We start from the raw sequence: 17,412 nt of genomic DNA on the forward strand, positions 1-17,412 counted from the left end.
TACTGGTCATGCCTCAGCTGTGTGCCCCTGTGCTATTGGGGTTCGACTTCCAGAGCCACCTGAAAAGTGTGACAATGGAGTACGACGGGCCCCTCCCACCAATTACTGTCAGAAATCCTCAGTTCTGTGGGACTTCATCATATACCCCACTACTGACCATACACACACACACACACACACACACACACACACACACACACACACACACACACACACACACACACACACACACACACACACCAACACGTACATCCCACCCAACACCATGCCAACAGCCGCGCTACTGACACCAATTGTAGCCTCTTCACCATCAAGATCCCTCCCCCACTGCTGTTCGCCAACCTGACCCCCGACTGTAAACCTGTGGCAACTAAAAGCAGGAGGTACAGCGCGGGGGACAGGGCCTTCATTATGTCGGAGGTGCAGCGGCTGCTCAGGGAGGGGATCATTGAGCCAAGCACAAGTCCTTGGAGGGCCCAGGTGGTCGTTGTTCGGACCGGGCAGAAAAATAGGATGGTCGTGGACTATAGCCAGACCACCAATAGGTTCACGCAGCTTGACGCGTACCCCCTACCCCGCATCACGGATATGGTCAACCAGATAGCTCAGTACAAGGTGTACTCGACCATAGACCTGAAATCCGCTTACCATCAGCTCCCCATCCGCCTGGAGGATTGCCCCTACACTGCCTTTGAGGCGGGCGGCAGGCTCTATCACTTCCTGCGCGTCCCCTTCAGTGTCACGAATGGTTTCTCTGTCTTCCAGAGGGAAATGGACCGGATGGTGGACCAGTGCCAACTGAAGGCCACGTTCCCATATCTGGATAACATCACCATCTGCGGTCACGACTGGCAGGATCACGACACCAACCTCTAACAATTTTTCCAAGCAGCCAAAGCTCTTAACCCTACCTATAACAGGGACAAGTGTGTGTTCGGAACCACCCGACTCGCTATCCTCGGGTATGTTGTGGAGAACGGAGTCATTGGCCCTGACCCCGACCATATGCGCCCCCTGTTGGAACTCCCTCTTCCCACCACCCTCAGAACCCTCAAACAGTGCCTGGGCTTCTTTTCCTATTACGCCCAATGGGTCCCTCACTATGCAGACAAGGCCCGCCACCTGATCAAGTCCACAGCATTTCCCCTCTCAGCCGAGGCCCACGCGGCCTTCAGCCACATTAAAGGGGACATTGTCAAAGCAACGAGCATGCGGTGGACGAGACCATTCCCTTCCAAGTAGAGAGTGACACCTCCAACTTCACGCTGGCTGCTACCCTCAATCAGGCAGGAAGGCCGGTAGCATTCTTCTCTCGTACCCTTCAGGGCCCTGAAATTCGGCACTCTGCAGTGGAGAAAGAAGCCCAGGCCATAGTGGAAGCTATTAGGCACTGGAGGCACTATCTCACCTGCAAATGGTTCACCTTGCTGACCGACCAGCGCTCAGTTGCGTTCATGTTTAGCAACCAACAATGGGGCAAAATCAAAAATGATAAAATTTTGCAGTGGAGAATAGAACTCTCCACCTACAACTATGACATCCTGTACTGGCCTGGAAGGCTCAATGAGCCCCCTGATGCCCTATCCCGGGGAACATATGCCAGCGCACAGATCGACCTGCTATACGCCCTCCATGCAGATCTTTGCCACCCGGGGGGTCACCCAAAATTACCATTTTGTGAAAGCCCGCTGCCTTACTCCCTTGAGGAAATCAGGACAATGACCAAGGACTGTCAAGTCTGCGCTGAGTGCAAACCACACTTCTACCGTCCTGAAAAGGCACAACTTATCAAGGCCACCTGCCCCTTTGAGTGACTGAATGTCGACTTTAAGGGCCCCCTTCCCTCCACCGACTGCAATGTCTACTTTCTCAACATAATCGACGAATAGTCGCGGTTCCCCTTTGCCATCCCCTGCCCTGATACCACTGCCACGTCCGTCATAAAAGCCCTGCGCCAGCTCTTCACTCTGTTTGGATATCCCTGCGATATCCACAGAGATAGAGGGTCCTCGTTTATGAGTGACGAGCTGCGCCAGTACCTGCTGGCTAGGGGTATTGCTACTAGTAGGACCACAAGCTATAATCCCCAGGGGAATGGACAGGTTGAGAGGGAGAATGCCACTGTGTGGAAGGCCACGCTCTTAGCCCTCAGGTCAAAGGGATTGCCGGTCTCTCGCTGGCAGGAGGTCCTCCCCGAGGCACTGCACTTCATCTGCTCCGTTATGCATGTCCACCAATGCCACCCCTCATGAGTGACTCTTTTCTTTTCCCAGGAAGTCTGCCACTGGGACCACCCTACCGGCTTGGCTGACATCCCCAGGGCCAGTGCTGCTCCAGAAACACACGAGGAGCAATAAATACTCCCCGATGGTTGAGAGGGTTCACCTACTTCATGCGAACCCCCAGTATGCCTACGTGGTCTTACCTGATGGGTGGGAAGACACAGTCTCTGTCCGCGACCTGGTGCCTGCAGGTCCAAACACTCCACGGTGACTATGAACCCCATACCCACTGATGTATATACCCATGAGACACCGCGCACACCAAGCCCTACACAGACTCCTCACGACACTGCCATACTGGGCACCACGCACACGCATGAGGGATTACTGACGCCTAACGGGCTGGCACCTCAAGTCAGGCTGGAGCCAGCACAACCACCGGTGCTATGTAGATCGCAGCAACAGACTCGACTGCCTGATAGACTTAACCTGTCAATATACTTGTAAGAAACTTCGCCCTGTGGGAACTCTCTTTTAAAACAAAGGGGGGGTGAATGTGGTAAACTATGTATACCTGTCTGGACACGCCCCTCTGCTGACTACTCCTGTGGCTCCTCCCACAGACCCCTGTATAAAGGCGATTGGAGGCACTGCTCCTCCCTCAGTCTCCAAGATGCCATGCTCCATTTTGCTGCTAAAAAAGCCTATCGTTCACCTCCCGTCTCCAAGAGTTATTGATGGTGCATCAAGATCCTATCTCTTAGTACTCCTTCCAATAATTTACCTACTACCGATGTCAAATTTACCAGCCTATAATTTCCTGCATTACTTTTTTAGCCTTTTTTGCACAATGGAATAACATGAGCTATCCTTCAATCCTCTGGCACCTCACCCGTAGATACCGACATTTTAAATATATCTGCCAGAGCCCCTGCAATTTCAACCTTCAAGGTCCGAGGGTATACCCTGTCAGGTCCTGGGGATTTATCTACTCTGATTTGTCTCAAGATAGCAAGCACCTCCTCATTACTTGTTTGCCTCATTTCCATTGACTCTATGCCAGTTTCCTTAGTAAATACAGATGCAAAAAACTCATTTAAGATCTCCCCCATTTACTTTGGTTCCATACTTGGCTGACCACTCTGATCTTCAAGAGGACCAATTTTATCCCTCACTATCCTTTTGCTCTTAATATACCTGTAGAAGCTCTTTGGATTATCCTTCACCCTGACTGCCAAAGCAACCTCATGTTTTCTTTTAGCCCTCCTGATTTATTTCTTAAGTATTTTTTTGCACTTTTTATACTCCTCAAGTACTTTATTTGCTCCCTGTTTCCTATACATGTCATACATCTCTCTCTTCTTTATCAGAGCTCCAATATCCCTGGAGAACCAAGGTTCCTTATTCTTATTCACTTTGCCTTTAATCCTGACAGGAACATACAAACTCTGCACTCTCAAAATTTCTCCTTTGAAGTCCTCCCACTTACCAATCACATCCTTGCCAGAGAACAACCTGCTGCAATCCACGCTTTCTAGGTCCTTTCTCATTTCTTCAGATTTGGCCTTTTTCCAGTTTAGAACCTCAACCCGAGGACCAGATCTATCTTTATCCTTGATCAAGTTGAAAACTAATGGTGTTATGATCACTGGAACCAAAGTGTTCCCCTACACACACTTCCGTCACCTGTCCTAACTCGTTTCCTATTAGGAGATCTAATACTGCATCCTTTCTAGTCGGTATCTCTATATATTGATTTAGAAAACTTTCCTGAACACAGTTTACAATCTCTAACCCCTCTAGACCTTTAACAGTATGGGTGTCCCAATCAATATGTGGAAAATTAAAATCCCCTACTATCCCAAGTTTATGTTTCTTGCAGTTGTCTGCTCCACCCATATGACCTCGGTAGACAAGCCCTCTAATCTGTCCTGCCTGAGCACTGCTGTAACATTTTCCCTGACTAGCAATGACACCAGCCCCCACCACTCTTCATTCCTCTGCCTCTATCACGTCTGAAGCATTGGAACCCTGAAACATTGAGCTGCCAGTCCTGCCCCTCCTGTAGCCAAGTTTCACTAATGGCTACAATGGCATAATTCCACGTGTCAGTCCACGCCCTCGGTTCGTCAGCCTTCCCCACAATACTCCTCACATTCAAATAGACACACCTCAGAAGATTATTACCACCACACACAACCCTTCTATTTGTGACTTTGCATTATTTATTTTCACCCCGGCTCCACTATCTGCTCTGGCACTCTGGTTCCCATTCCCCTACAAATCTAATTTAACCCCTCCCCCTCCCCAACAGTACTGACAAACCTCCCTTGTATCTTTCTCCACACCCTTTTTGCAAACCTGCAGCCCACAGAGATGAGTAACTGTCTCATCCCTGTCACATTCCTTTTGGGGGCAGTGTGCTGTGGTTGTGATACTGTGAGCACGCAGGAACTATCTCACTGGGAGGAACCAGCCAGGAGAGGTTTTGGTACCTGTTGGTGAGATCTAACAATGAGGGATTCTGCCAAATGGTCTGGACAGTTTGCTCAGGGAATCACCACACAATATCCATCAGGTCCTTCTTCAGTGTCTGCAGGACATTCCATGCTGACCACTGGTAGACTTGTGGTCAAAGGCATTAGTCTGGAAGAACTTTTCCATAAAGGACAGGTAGTGTGGCAACATCCAGCTTGCTGGGACATTGTGCAGTAACTAGGCTAGGCCCATCCTTCCAACACAGGACAGATAGAATCTCAACACATAGTGGTAGTTGGTATCCACATACTTCAGTTCCACAAACAGGCTGATGCAGCCACATATGAAGGTGAACTCAATATTGGGTACTCTTTTGTCCCTGTCGTTCAGGAGCTTATGCAGTGTGGCCCATCTGACTCTTTCTATCTTTGAACTCCAGATGAACCAGAAGATTTCCAAGCTGTGGAGCAGGAGACAGATAAAATAAGGAACATTTAAAATCAGACCCTAATTTACATTCTGTGGCCGGGCCAGTACCCTGTACTTATCATGGAAAATCTTCATGTGAAACACTTCATGGTAAGTCTCATGGAAATGGGTAAAAATTGGCACCCCTACCACTAAATGGTGGACTAAGTGAGCATCTTCAACTCCTTCTCAAGAGTAAAAATGTTGGGACATAACCCCATTTCCAAATATATTGTGTTAGAATTACTTTCAAGAACAGGAACCAAAACAGGACTTGTAGTGCAGGCTGGGACTTTATTCAGTGGAGTGTGAGAAACTGAGGGGTGCTTGTATAGAGGTGAATGAAGTTATGAGTGACAGATAGGGTGAATGCACACAATCGTTTTTCCTGGAGCTGTGGAATCAAGAACTTGGAAGCATAGGTTTAAGGTGAGAGGGGAGAGATTTAATAGGAACTTGAGGAGCAACTTCCCCAAAACAGAAGGTGGTCTGAACTTGGGATAAGCTACCAGAGAAAGTGGTTGAGGCTATTACAATGGCAACATTTAAAAGGGACTTGGACAGGTATATAGGAAAGGTTTAGTGCGATGTGTGCCAAAAGCGGGCAAATGGGATTAGCTTGGATGGGAATTTGGACTAAAGGTCCTATTTTCCATGAAGTATGACTCTAATCGCAACAGAGAGCATTGATATGCAAAATAAAACACTTCCTGCAGCATAGTGGCATGGACAGTAGAGCTACTGCTGCAACCTAGTTCAGTCTTGCCCTCCTGTGGAATTTACATGTAATCCCTGCAGCTGTACAAATCTCCTCCAGATAGCCCAGTTTCCTACCATGTCCCTTGCATATATATCAGTAGGCTAATTGACCACAGTAATTTTCCCCTGCTGTTTAGGAGTATGCTAGAACCTGGGGAGAGTTGATGACAATGTGGGAAAGTAAAATGGGATTGGTATAGATGCGTAATTTATATTCAGTGTGGAAGCAGTAGACTGATGGCCTGATTCTGTGCTGAGTGTGAATCTCAGATTTAGAAAATACTGGCAATAAAGTCCCTTCTCAACGTTCAAATAAATTTATTATTCAAGTATGAATATGTCACCTTGAGATTCAATCTTTTTGCAGGAAAATAAAGAAATATTAATATTTATGAAAAACTATAAATAACAAAAACTGACAACCAACAAGCAAAAGAAAAGTGCAATAATTTAATAAAAATAAATAATACTGAGAACACGAGCTGTAGAGTCCTTGAAAGTTGTGGTCGGTTCAGCATTGAGAGGAGTCAAGTTATCCACGGTGGTTCAGGAGTCTGATGGTTGTAAGGTAATAACTGTTCCTAAACCTGATGGTGTGGGACCTGAAGTTCTGTACCTCCTATCTGATGGTAGAAAGCATGGCCTCAGCAAAGGGTCCTTGCTGATTGAGGCTGCTTTCTTGTGGCAGTACTCCTTGTAAATGTGCTCAGTGACGGGGACAACTTTGCCTGTGATGGACAGGCTGTATCTACCTCTTTGTAAACTTTTCTGTTCCTGTGCATTGGTCTTTCCATATGTGACACAACCTGTCCGGATTCTCTCCACTGTGCATCCATAGCAGTTTGTCAAAGCCATGCAAACTTCTAAGAAAGTAGAGATATTGTCATACCTTCCTTGTGTGTGCTGGTCCCAGGACAGATCCTCTGTCCAAGGAATTTAAAGCTACTGTCCCTCTCCATGTCCAATCCCCTAATGAGGACTGGCTTATGGACCTCCAGCTTCTTCCTCCTGTAGTCGATGATCAGCTCTCTACTTTTGCTGATGTTAAGTGAGAAGTTGTTGTTGTGGCACATTTCAAGCAGATTTTCAATCGCCCTCCTATATGCCAATTCATCACCACATTCGATTCGGCCGACAACGGTGGTGTCATCAGCAGGCTTAAATAAAGTAATGAAGCCACATTTAGCCATACAATCATGAGTATAAAGCTAGTAAAGCAGAGGAATAAGCACACAGTGTGATAGTGATTGTGCAGATGTTGTTGCCAATCATACTGACTGGTACTGGCATACAAGGAAACTGAGGATCCAGTTGTACAGGGAGCTATTGAGGCTTAAGCCTAGGTGCTTAGTGATTAGTTTTGTGGGAATGATAGTGTTAAATGCTGAGCTGTAATCAATGAAAGCATCCTGATATATGCATCTTCATTACCCAGATGTTCCAGAGCAGAGTGAAAAGCCAATGAAATGGCTTTGTTGTTGTCCTGTTGTGACGGAAGGCAAATTGGAGCAATTCCAGATCACTGACATGCTTCATGACCAACCTCTCAAAGCTCTTGGTCACAGTGGACCCAAGTGCTACTGGATGATAGTCATTAGGCAGGTTACGTTTGTAGAATAACATAATTAGCGGAAATGTACATAAATTACAACCACCGACATTGAGTTGGGGTTTCATTTCATAAGCCTAGTCTGACTCGATGACCCTTCGTCTCGGCCCAAAACGTCGACAGTGCTTCTCCCTATAGATGCTGCCTGGCTTGCTGCGTTCCACCAGCATTTTGTGTGTGTTGCAGGGGTTTTTTAAGCCCACTTTGAGTTCAGTTTTTGGCATTCAGTGAGTTGCTATGGTTTTTTGAAACATAAAACGCCTCCACCATTTTATTTGTGAAAACCTATACATCCTTCTTGGGCACTGTTGTGACTGAAGTAGGTGGTTAACTCAGAGGTTGAAGATGTCAGTAAACACTCCAGACAGTTGATTAGCACAGGTCTTCATCAGTTGGCCAGATACACCATCTGGGTCAGATGATTTCTGCGGGTTCACCCTTCTGAAGGATGATCTCACGTTGGCGGCAGAGGCTGAAAGACTTAGAGAAACTACGTGTGACCCATTTCTTCTCAGCCCAAGTGGGGAGGCATGACCCTGACACAGCCCAATCCTGCCCATTATTTGTCCATTACCATCAGGGCAGCACAACTCTCTGAAATCTTTACAGGAAGTGGAGTACACCTCTATTTATCCCCAATGTCTGACAGCCAGGAATGCCCAGTTCAGTCCTACAGGTGCTGATTTCTATAGTCAAACCCTACTTCATGTCTCCATTGCTTTCTCCCCAACATTTTGCAATTTTCTATCCAAACTCAAAATTGACTCAAAGCCAAATTTTACACGAGATGCCCAATTTTGCATCTTAGATAATCTCCAGAAAACCACAACTTAGAATCTCCAAAATGCTAGGCTCCTTTATACTGTATCCCTTCATCTATGACACAAGACCGTAGGAGTAGAATTAGGCCATTTGGCCCAGCAATTCATCATGGCTGATCTATTTTTCCTCTCAGCCCCAATCTTCTGCCCTTCATACTCTGACCAATCAAAAATCTATCAACCTCTGCCTTAAATATAAATACAGACTTGGTCTCCACAGCTGCCTGTGAAAATGACTTCCAGATTCACCACTCTCCAGCTAAAGAATTCCTCCTTATCTCTGTTCTAAAAGGACACCCCTTTATTCTGAGGCTGGGATCTCTGGTCTTAGACTCCCCATCATAGGAAACATCCTCTCCACATCCACTCAATCAAAGCCTTTCACCATTTGATAGGTTTCAACATCACCACTCATTCTTCTGAATTACAGGGAATACAAGTCCATAGCCATCAAACACTCTTCATATAACAAGTGATTCAAAGCTGGAATTATTTTTGTGAAACACCTTTGAACCCTCTCCAGTTTCAGCACATCCTTTCTAAGATAGGGGGCCCAAAACTGCTCACAATACTCCAAGTGAGGCCTCACCAGTGCTTTATGAAGCCTCAACATTATATCCTTGCTTTTATATTCGAGTCCCCTTGAAATGAATGCCAACATCACATTTGCCTTCCTCACCACAGCCTCAGCTTGTAAATTGACATTTAGGGTATCCTGTACAAGGACTTCCAAGTCCCTTTGTACCTTTGATTTTTCTAGCCTCCATTTAGAAAATAATCAATCCCTTCATTACTTCTGCCAAAGTGCATGACCATACACTTCCCGACACTGTATTCCATTTGCCACTTCTTTGCCCATTCTCCTAATCTGTCGAAGTCCTTCTGTAGCCTCTTGACTTCCTCAAAACTACCTGCCCCTCCACCTATCTTCGTACCTTATGCAAACTTTGTGACAAAACCATCATCGGTCATTGGCATATAATGTAAAAAGAAGTGGTCCCAACACAGATCCCTGTGGAACACCATTAGTCACTGGCAGCCAACCAGAAAAGGCTCACCCCCCCCCCCCCCCACACACTCTCTGCCTCCTGCCAATCAGCCACTGCTTTATCCATGCTAGTATATCTTTCTGGTAACAGCATGGGCTCTTAACTTGTTAAGCATCTCATATGTGGCACCTCATCAATGGCCTTCTGAAAATCCAAGTATACAACATCAACCAATTCTCCTTTGTCTATCCTGCTTGTTATTTCTTCAAAGAATTCCTACAGGTTTGTCAGGCAAGGTTTTCCTTTGAGGAAACCATGTTGACTATGGCCTATTTTATCATGTGCCTCCAAGTACCCCAAAACCACATCCTTAAAAATTGATTCCAACATCTTCCCAACCACTGAAGTCAGACTAACTGGCCTATAATTTCCTTTCTTCTGCCTCTCTTTTCTTGAAGAGTGGAATGGCATTTGCAATTTTCCAGTGTTTTGGAACCATTCTATAATCTAGTGATTCTTGAAAGATTATTACTAATACCTTCACAATTTCCTCAGCTACCTCTAGCATCCCACTGGTTTCTATCCATCTTTCTTATCAGTTGCCCTTCATACTACTTGGTCCAATCACTTCTACAATTTCTAACATTTAACTGTTGCAATTAAATCTTCGGAGTCAGTTTTAAGTTTTAATGACTTTTTCCAAGGGAAGTGATTAACCCATCCACACCAAGACACCATTTCATGCCAGAACCTGCCACAGAGCATATCCTTGGTGCTTTGAATTAGGATGGATTTAGACACCAGTACAATAAATTTGCATGCATCTTGTGCTGGAAACAGGTTCTTACTCTAATTTGGCAACTGCAATTAGGCTTCCTGTTTAGTAATCCAGTAATTTTTGGGGTACCAAAGGACAGATATAAGAAAGCAGTTTTATTTGGATAATATGAAATCCTCCACATATTCTCTTTACAAATATAAAACCATAAAAATAGTCTTTGTGATTATCCATGGAACAATTTGGCTGCACATTATTTGACACAAAGGGAAGAGTTTATTTCAAGTTGATTTGTTGTTTCATTTTCTTTCTTCTCTCTTTTGTTTTAACAACTGTTTTCCTCTTGTGTAAAATTTGCTTTGTCTTTGGATGAATGATCTCAACCTCAGGAGTTGCTTTCAGTTCATTTTTCCCTTTATATGTCTTGGTAGCTGTAACTTCTGCAACAGAACAAATGCAGGAGAATTAAAACTTAAAGAGAAAAATTAATTATTATTTAATGACAGTATTGTCTAATCCATCAGATTTAAGATCAAGGATTCAAAGGTCATCATTTCCAGTAGGTTTTGTTACAAAAATGTAAATTTTCTAATTAGATACCAGATGTATTTGGAGATACAGATTCCATTAATAATGTCCTCTGAAATAATTACACTGAAATCTCATATTCATATTTAAACTAGTCCAACAATTTCCAAATTCACTTGAAGATCTTCATTTGGTTTGTATCGGTAGCAATAATTTTGAGAAGAATAGCATTTTACTCAAATAAATACCATGTTTATGGGTGAAATCCTGCCAAATACTTCCAGAATTGATTGTCCCTTTTCTACAACTAATCTAAATATGATGGCAGCACTTTCCCAATTTGGTTCTCTCAAAATATGCTGCATTTGCGCGATACCATTTTCTAGACTGGTGAGGAATCTTTCCTTGATGGGTTTGACACATACTAATCAAGAATAATTTGGAACTCAATGTTCAGAATGCCTGCTTCTCTTTGCTCTTTTATTAATTTCCCTGCATACAGAAGGACAGTTGAAGTCTTCATTTTTATCACTTTACTGTTCTTGCACCAATCTGCAATTTGTCTGCAAGTTTGCTCCACTATCTTCCTACTATTTAGCAAAATGTAGAAACCAAGTTTTCTTGAAGTCTATGCAAATGAACTTTACTTTTAAAATCTCAAGGGCATCATCCATTTGCAGTGCAGTTACGTGGATCAGATCCTTTGCCCAGCTAACCTGCAAGTGCCTAGAGTGACTGCTAATATTTCTACAAGTTTTAGTTTGAAAGCTGGCACACTGGAAGAGTTACCTACCTAGCTACCTACATACCTACCTAGCTCTGCCCTACCACCCCTTACTCGCCGGCAAGCCAGTCATATTCAGGTCACCAAGAGATAAGTATCTCTCAGCCTTATGTTGGCAGGTGACCTCCATAACATTAATCTCCATAACAATCTCCAAGATTTCTTTGTGCAGCTGGACTGCAGAATGGAGGGAGAGACTTTAGGAATAAAGGGAGTCTCTGGCTTAGTTTGATACTTGGTGGAAAAGTATTGCAGTGGAATGGGAGACATACAGAGTTTCAGGTTGTGAACACATTTCATAAAAATTATGGTCATGAAAGGTGCAGATGGTACAAGTCATATTTCCAGATGTTCTCAGGGAAAATCCTGAAAATGGTTTTGCCTACTTCACGGTTAACAGCTTTTAATTCTTCTCAAAGCATCAACTTTCGTTCATATTGATGTCAGAAGTATGAAACCAGGTCACAAAATTACTGAATGAAAAACTATGAAAGATCACTATTTATAGCAATCAACCTTAAGATGCCAATCAAGTTTGGGCTATCTAAATGTGTCCAGGTGTCCAATTGAGCCAGTCTACAAAAAGTTTTCAGCTTGGTGATTGACACTACCACAGTTACTACTTAAGCTTTTTTCTTGATATTTAACACATTAAAGCACTCCAAGGTGCTTCATGGGAATATTAGCAAATAAAGTTTGGCACCATGTCATGTAAGACGTGCAGGAAACCAATGTCTGGGCAAAAGTGTAGACTATAAGGACCAACTTAACAGGAGGAAAGATGCAGTGAGGTGGTTGAAGGAAAGAATTTCAGAAGCTCCAGTGCCATCATAGTTGAAGACATGGACACCAACAGATAAGCAATTAAAATCATGGTTGCTCAAGGGGTAAGAATTGCAAGAGCAGAGAGTAGACAAGCAAAGATGCAAATGTGCCTCCATACCATCACAGTGAGAGCCTTGTTCCTCAGCCTCTTGTGGAACACATGCAGGATTTGACAGCCACACCGCTAGGCAAGTAAGCCGGGCTTTAGTATTTACTTCACTTAACAGTAATGGACCACTTTGAATCTGGAATGTAAATAGACGGAGAAATAAATTGCAAATATCATCTACAGATGCAGATTAGATCTTTTTAAACCAATTCATTCTGTTAATGTCTTCTGTCCCATATTTTAAAAATGTTTCCTCGATGCCCTTTATTTTCTCAAACTTTGAGAGGAGAGCAGGATGTAATTCCTGTACTTAACACTAAAAAAATTGACCATTCAACTGATATACTTTCTTGTGTTTGTGGTTGATCCAGAATTCTTTTATTTTCACTAGCTCTCTCTTAGCTTTAAATATTCCTGACATTTCTGTTTCACACAGAACTCTATTTCAAAGGTTTCATTGTATTTGAGTTCTTTTTTCGCATCAGCGATCTCTACATTTTTATCTGGAAAGACAGACTCAAAAATAGCAATGGGCTTCATCATCACTCTGCTTTGAAACTAAACACCACTGGCAGAATGCTGGTGGGATGCTAAATTGGACATGCTAGTGTAAAGCTCTCTTCAATATCAGTTTGTCATTGAGTAAAAGAAGGCATTCTCTCTACTTGACTGAGTGAGGAGTTCTGTCGGTAATGTTGCAGAGCAGCCTGACAACGCCGACAGCTCCCATATTACTGACAAAGATTCTATGGAAATATCAAAGTTCACGAAAACTGGCAAGCATATAGAATCCTTGGATAAAGGTGTTATAAATAAACTAACAAATGCTTTCAACATTTTGTGCCGCTCCAAGAGCTGAGATGTTCTAAATGCCTGTCATAGGGATCTGGAGTAATTTATGTTGTGAGACACCCTTGTTATCACAGTATTGTTAATAGAACATATGGATAAGACCAAGCAACTTATGGCTACAAAAAATCTATGAAAACTAATTTTAAAAATAAATTTAAAACTTTTAGTATGTTCTCAATACATGAGCAAAGACAGCATTTACTGACCTTCCCAAATTACCCTCAAGAATTGGTGGTCACTCATCCTAATGGATCATTAAAATCTGCATGTTTTAAGATGCTGTTAAGTTTGAGTTCTTAGATTTTACATACCCAGTAATGGAAATAGTATTCCTAAAAATATTCAAGTTAGGATGAAACTTCTACTGAAACTTACAAAAGATGTTCTCTCTCACCCCCATCTTTTGTTACTTGCCCTTCCAAACAATAGAGATAATAATATGCTAGGTACTGTCAAAATAGCAAACTGCTGGATGCACTTTGCAGATGGTAGGCACTGTGGCTACAATATGCAAAATGCCTGTCATAGGCAACTGGAGTAATTCGTGTTGTGAGACACCCTTGTTATCATAATACTGCTAATAGAACATATGGAGTATTTAAGGTTATAATTGCAAGACTGATCAAACGGTTATTTTGCTCTAAATCATGACAAGTTTCTGGCTTGTGATTGAAGCTGTATTTAATCAGGCATACAGTTATTCATCAGATTTCTGACTTGCATCTTCTAGGTGGACTGTGTTCAGCTGTTTCTGGCCCCAAACTGGCTGACGACCAGCTTCACGAGAATGCAGAGGTGGATCATTCACTTGCCATTTCTGGCTGAAGAGATTGCAAACGCTCCTTTCTGATTTTTGGCACTCTTGCTGGGCACTACTTGATTGACCACATACCCTGGTTAACAGGGCAGAGATATGTCTCTACCAAAGGAGGTGGAAAGTGCTCCTTCCCTCCGCTAGCCTGCAAGTCACGCTTGGGCACCGGCTTAGCCCCCCAATGAGGGTCACATGAAGCCATGGGAGCAGGTGGTAAATGCTCATATGAGCAGCTAGAGTATATCACAAGTCCTGGTTATGCAACCATTTATGCCAGGAAGATAATCTCTGAAGAATATTGATATAGCTGAGGTCACCAGTCTTGTGAAGATACTGCCCAGGAAGTAATGGCAAACCATTTCTTGAAAAAATTGCCAAGAATAATCATGGTCATAAAGACCATGATCATCAACATCATATGACACGGCCCATAATGATGATGACCCTATTTAAAGCTCATCTTCAGGGTCACCCCAGTTTTACCTTTTGAGAGACACTACTTACTCCAAATCCCTGAGGTTTAACATTTCTTTTGTCCTGTTTGGGATTCTGATGAAAGATTTTCAACCTGAAAACTTCCCATAGATTTGTCTGACCTGCTGAGAGTTTCTAGCATTTTCAGTTTTTTTTGCAAGATATATTTGGGAACAGTAATTAAATTATACCAGCAAATACTCCAAGAGTGAAACAGCCCATATTAAGAATAAAAGAAGTAAATGTTTCAAGTTGTTAACTTTCCATCAGAATTAGCCAATGATAAAGTGATACAAAAATGGAAAACATGGCAATCAGAAATCGCAACAGAGAGAAGAGTACATCTTTTTAGAGGCAGGCAATCCTAGGTAAGTGGTAGTAAATTAAATAGTAATAGGTAAGTAGGTAGGAACAGTGATAAAATATAAAAGATTTTTTAAAAATTATTGTTATTTAGAGATTCAACATGGAATAGGCAACATTTGTGGAGACAGAGAAAGTAATTAATGTCTCTCATTGCTGAATTTTCATCACAGCTCCACTTGACCAGCAGCTCTCTCCTTCCCCCATCATATTCTTGGTTTCGTAATTAATATTCATAAGACAAGATGAATGCTTACCACTTCAATGTTCAGCTTCCATAGTTTAATGTAGCCATCACTGGATGCAGTGGCAAGAATGTTATTCTGTCCCACTTGAAAGAAGTACAACACTTTCACTCTAAAGAAAATTCAAAAGTTTAGGTTAGGTAATTAGTAATAGAATGGAGAATTTAATGGACTAAAGAGAAATTCCTTCCAATACCCAGACATAAGACTTTGTTTGAAATATGCTATGTGCAAAGGCATTATTTCCCCCAACCACTGTTATCGAAGTCATAACATACCCAAGTGAGTGGGTAGCACCCTCCTTCAACACAAACTAATCATAGTCCAGAACTGATCAGATCTTTTTAATGTTAATTTGTGTCTCCAGATACCACTTTTCTCTTGAATCAGATGATTACAGGATCAAACCCTTGTACAGAACTTAAACTCACAGCAGTGACTGACTATTCAGTTGCGCAGAGGAGTGGTCACATTGTCTTCGATTAACTGGCGTCTTGTCTGTTCATAGAAAGATAAAAGCTCCTCTGTATTGTTCAAAGAATGGGAGTTGCCTTGTTTCGAAGAAGTTGTCCTTATAATCTGGACAATGTTTAACCCTCAACAAACACAACTAAAACAGAACAAGTAACTGATCAATTACCTTATTTCCTTCTTGATTATCCTATAAACAAGACTAGAATTTGTAGAAAACCAAAAACAATTCTTTAACTGTGAGGCAGAATCTCTGAGAAAACACTGTGATATTTAAATACAAATATTTTCCAACGGAGAAGATTTCATAGTAGAAATGACTTAAACTGCAGAATCACCAGACGTCAAAACCAAAAACTGACAATATCAGCAGTATTCATAATTTTAGACAGACAATGAAGCAAAAGTTCAGACTAAGGTTTTCAAAATTATGGAAGGTCTAGAAAGAACAAATCATGGTCCACAATAAATCCTAACTTGACCTACTAAACCAGGCTCAGACAACACACAATATGGATAGTCTAAACTAGACAGAGTCAGAAAATTATACAGCACAGAAACAGACCTTTTGGCCTGACTCATCTATGCCGAAGGCATCCTCCTTAACTGTCTCATTTGCTTGTATTTGGCCCATAATCCCTCTAAGCCTCTCAAATTCATGAACCATTTCAAATGTCTGTTGGACATTGTAATTGTACTTGACTCCACTACTTTCTCTTACAGCTCTTTCCGTATACTCAACACTCTTGAGTCCCTTTAAATGTTATCCTTTTCACCTTAAACTTTTGCTTTTCATCTTTAGACTCCCCTACCCTGGATAACAGCAACTGGAGATAACTAGAGATGAGGAGAAAGGGCATTTACTGTTCAAAAAAGCATTAGGCAGACAGAATTTCCCAGAGCAAAATGGTGATAAACAAACTAGAGATGAACATAGAAATGGAGAAATTTGCAGAAGATGATTATTGAGGGCCAGTGAACAATGTAAGGATCGATTGAGTTGCTGAGTAAGTACCAGTACTAGGACATTGATGTAATCCATAAGGTTCAGTAAGGATATGGTGTAGAATTAAAGGAACATTTATCCAGAAAGGACATCTCCATCTAAATGCTAATGAACAATATTAATGAAGTTTCAGTCCAACAATACCTGGCTTCATGAGCCTTGAATTCAGAAAGACAGTTTGTTGAGTTTATGTCATACAGTCTAACATGTTCTTCATCTCCAGCAATAGCAATGATAGATTCCTGTTAATCAATGAAACATACTTAATATTATTACCAAAGTAAAAATAATTTAATTGTAGGAATTCTTGTAAAATAATGCCTTTCAATATAAGGCACCTGGTCTTCCTGGGAAATACTGGCAATCCCAATGACCCAATGTACAAAAGTACAGCAGGTTTAAAGTCCCCATCTCTGCACTTTACCCCAGCTGGCACAAGACTGCCCACCATCGAAAGGCAATGCCTCAAGAAGGCAGCATCCATCATTAAGGACTCTCACTGCCCAGGACATGCCCTCTTCTCATTACTATCATCAGGAAGGAGGTACAGGAGCCTGAAGACACACACTCAACATTTTAGAAATAACTTCTTCTTCTCTGCAATCAGGTCCATGAACACTACCTCGCTATTCCTATTTAGCCCTATTTATTAATTCTTGTAACTTACGGTATTTATTGCAATTTTGCAACGTACTGCAGCCACAAAACAACAAATTTCACAGCATATGTCAGTGATAATAAACCTGATTCTGATCATCTCACTCCATTACAGACTTTGTTCCATCCATCGCTCTAAATTCTCAGCTACCTAGACTCA

The 17,412-nt window shown here is 42.4% G+C and overlaps 1 protein-coding gene across 1 annotated transcript in view; it reads right to left on the reverse strand.

Annotated features, from left to right (window-relative positions):
• Positions 1-10,258: 10,258 nt before the first annotated feature.
• The window catches only part of pak1ip1 (PAK1 interacting protein 1), a 38,810-nt gene continuing 31,656 nt past the window's right edge, over positions 10,259-17,412 (reverse strand). The window contains exons 7-10 of the mRNA XM_059945615.1: positions 16,740-16,837; positions 15,131-15,230; positions 12,380-12,506; positions 10,259-10,564 (exon numbers count right to left, since the gene is read on the reverse strand). Of these exons, the coding sequence (XP_059801598.1) occupies positions 10,401-10,564; positions 12,380-12,506; positions 15,131-15,230; positions 16,740-16,837 (489 nt within the window). The 3' untranslated portion in view covers positions 10,259-10,400. The remainder of the gene's footprint in view (positions 10,565-12,379; positions 12,507-15,130; positions 15,231-16,739; positions 16,838-17,412) is intronic.

This window comes from Hypanus sabinus, chromosome 20, assembly GCF_030144855.1.
Source record: "Hypanus sabinus isolate sHypSab1 chromosome 20, sHypSab1.hap1, whole genome shotgun sequence".
In the NCBI taxonomy this organism is placed as follows: domain Eukaryota; kingdom Metazoa; phylum Chordata; class Chondrichthyes; order Myliobatiformes; family Dasyatidae; genus Hypanus; species Hypanus sabinus.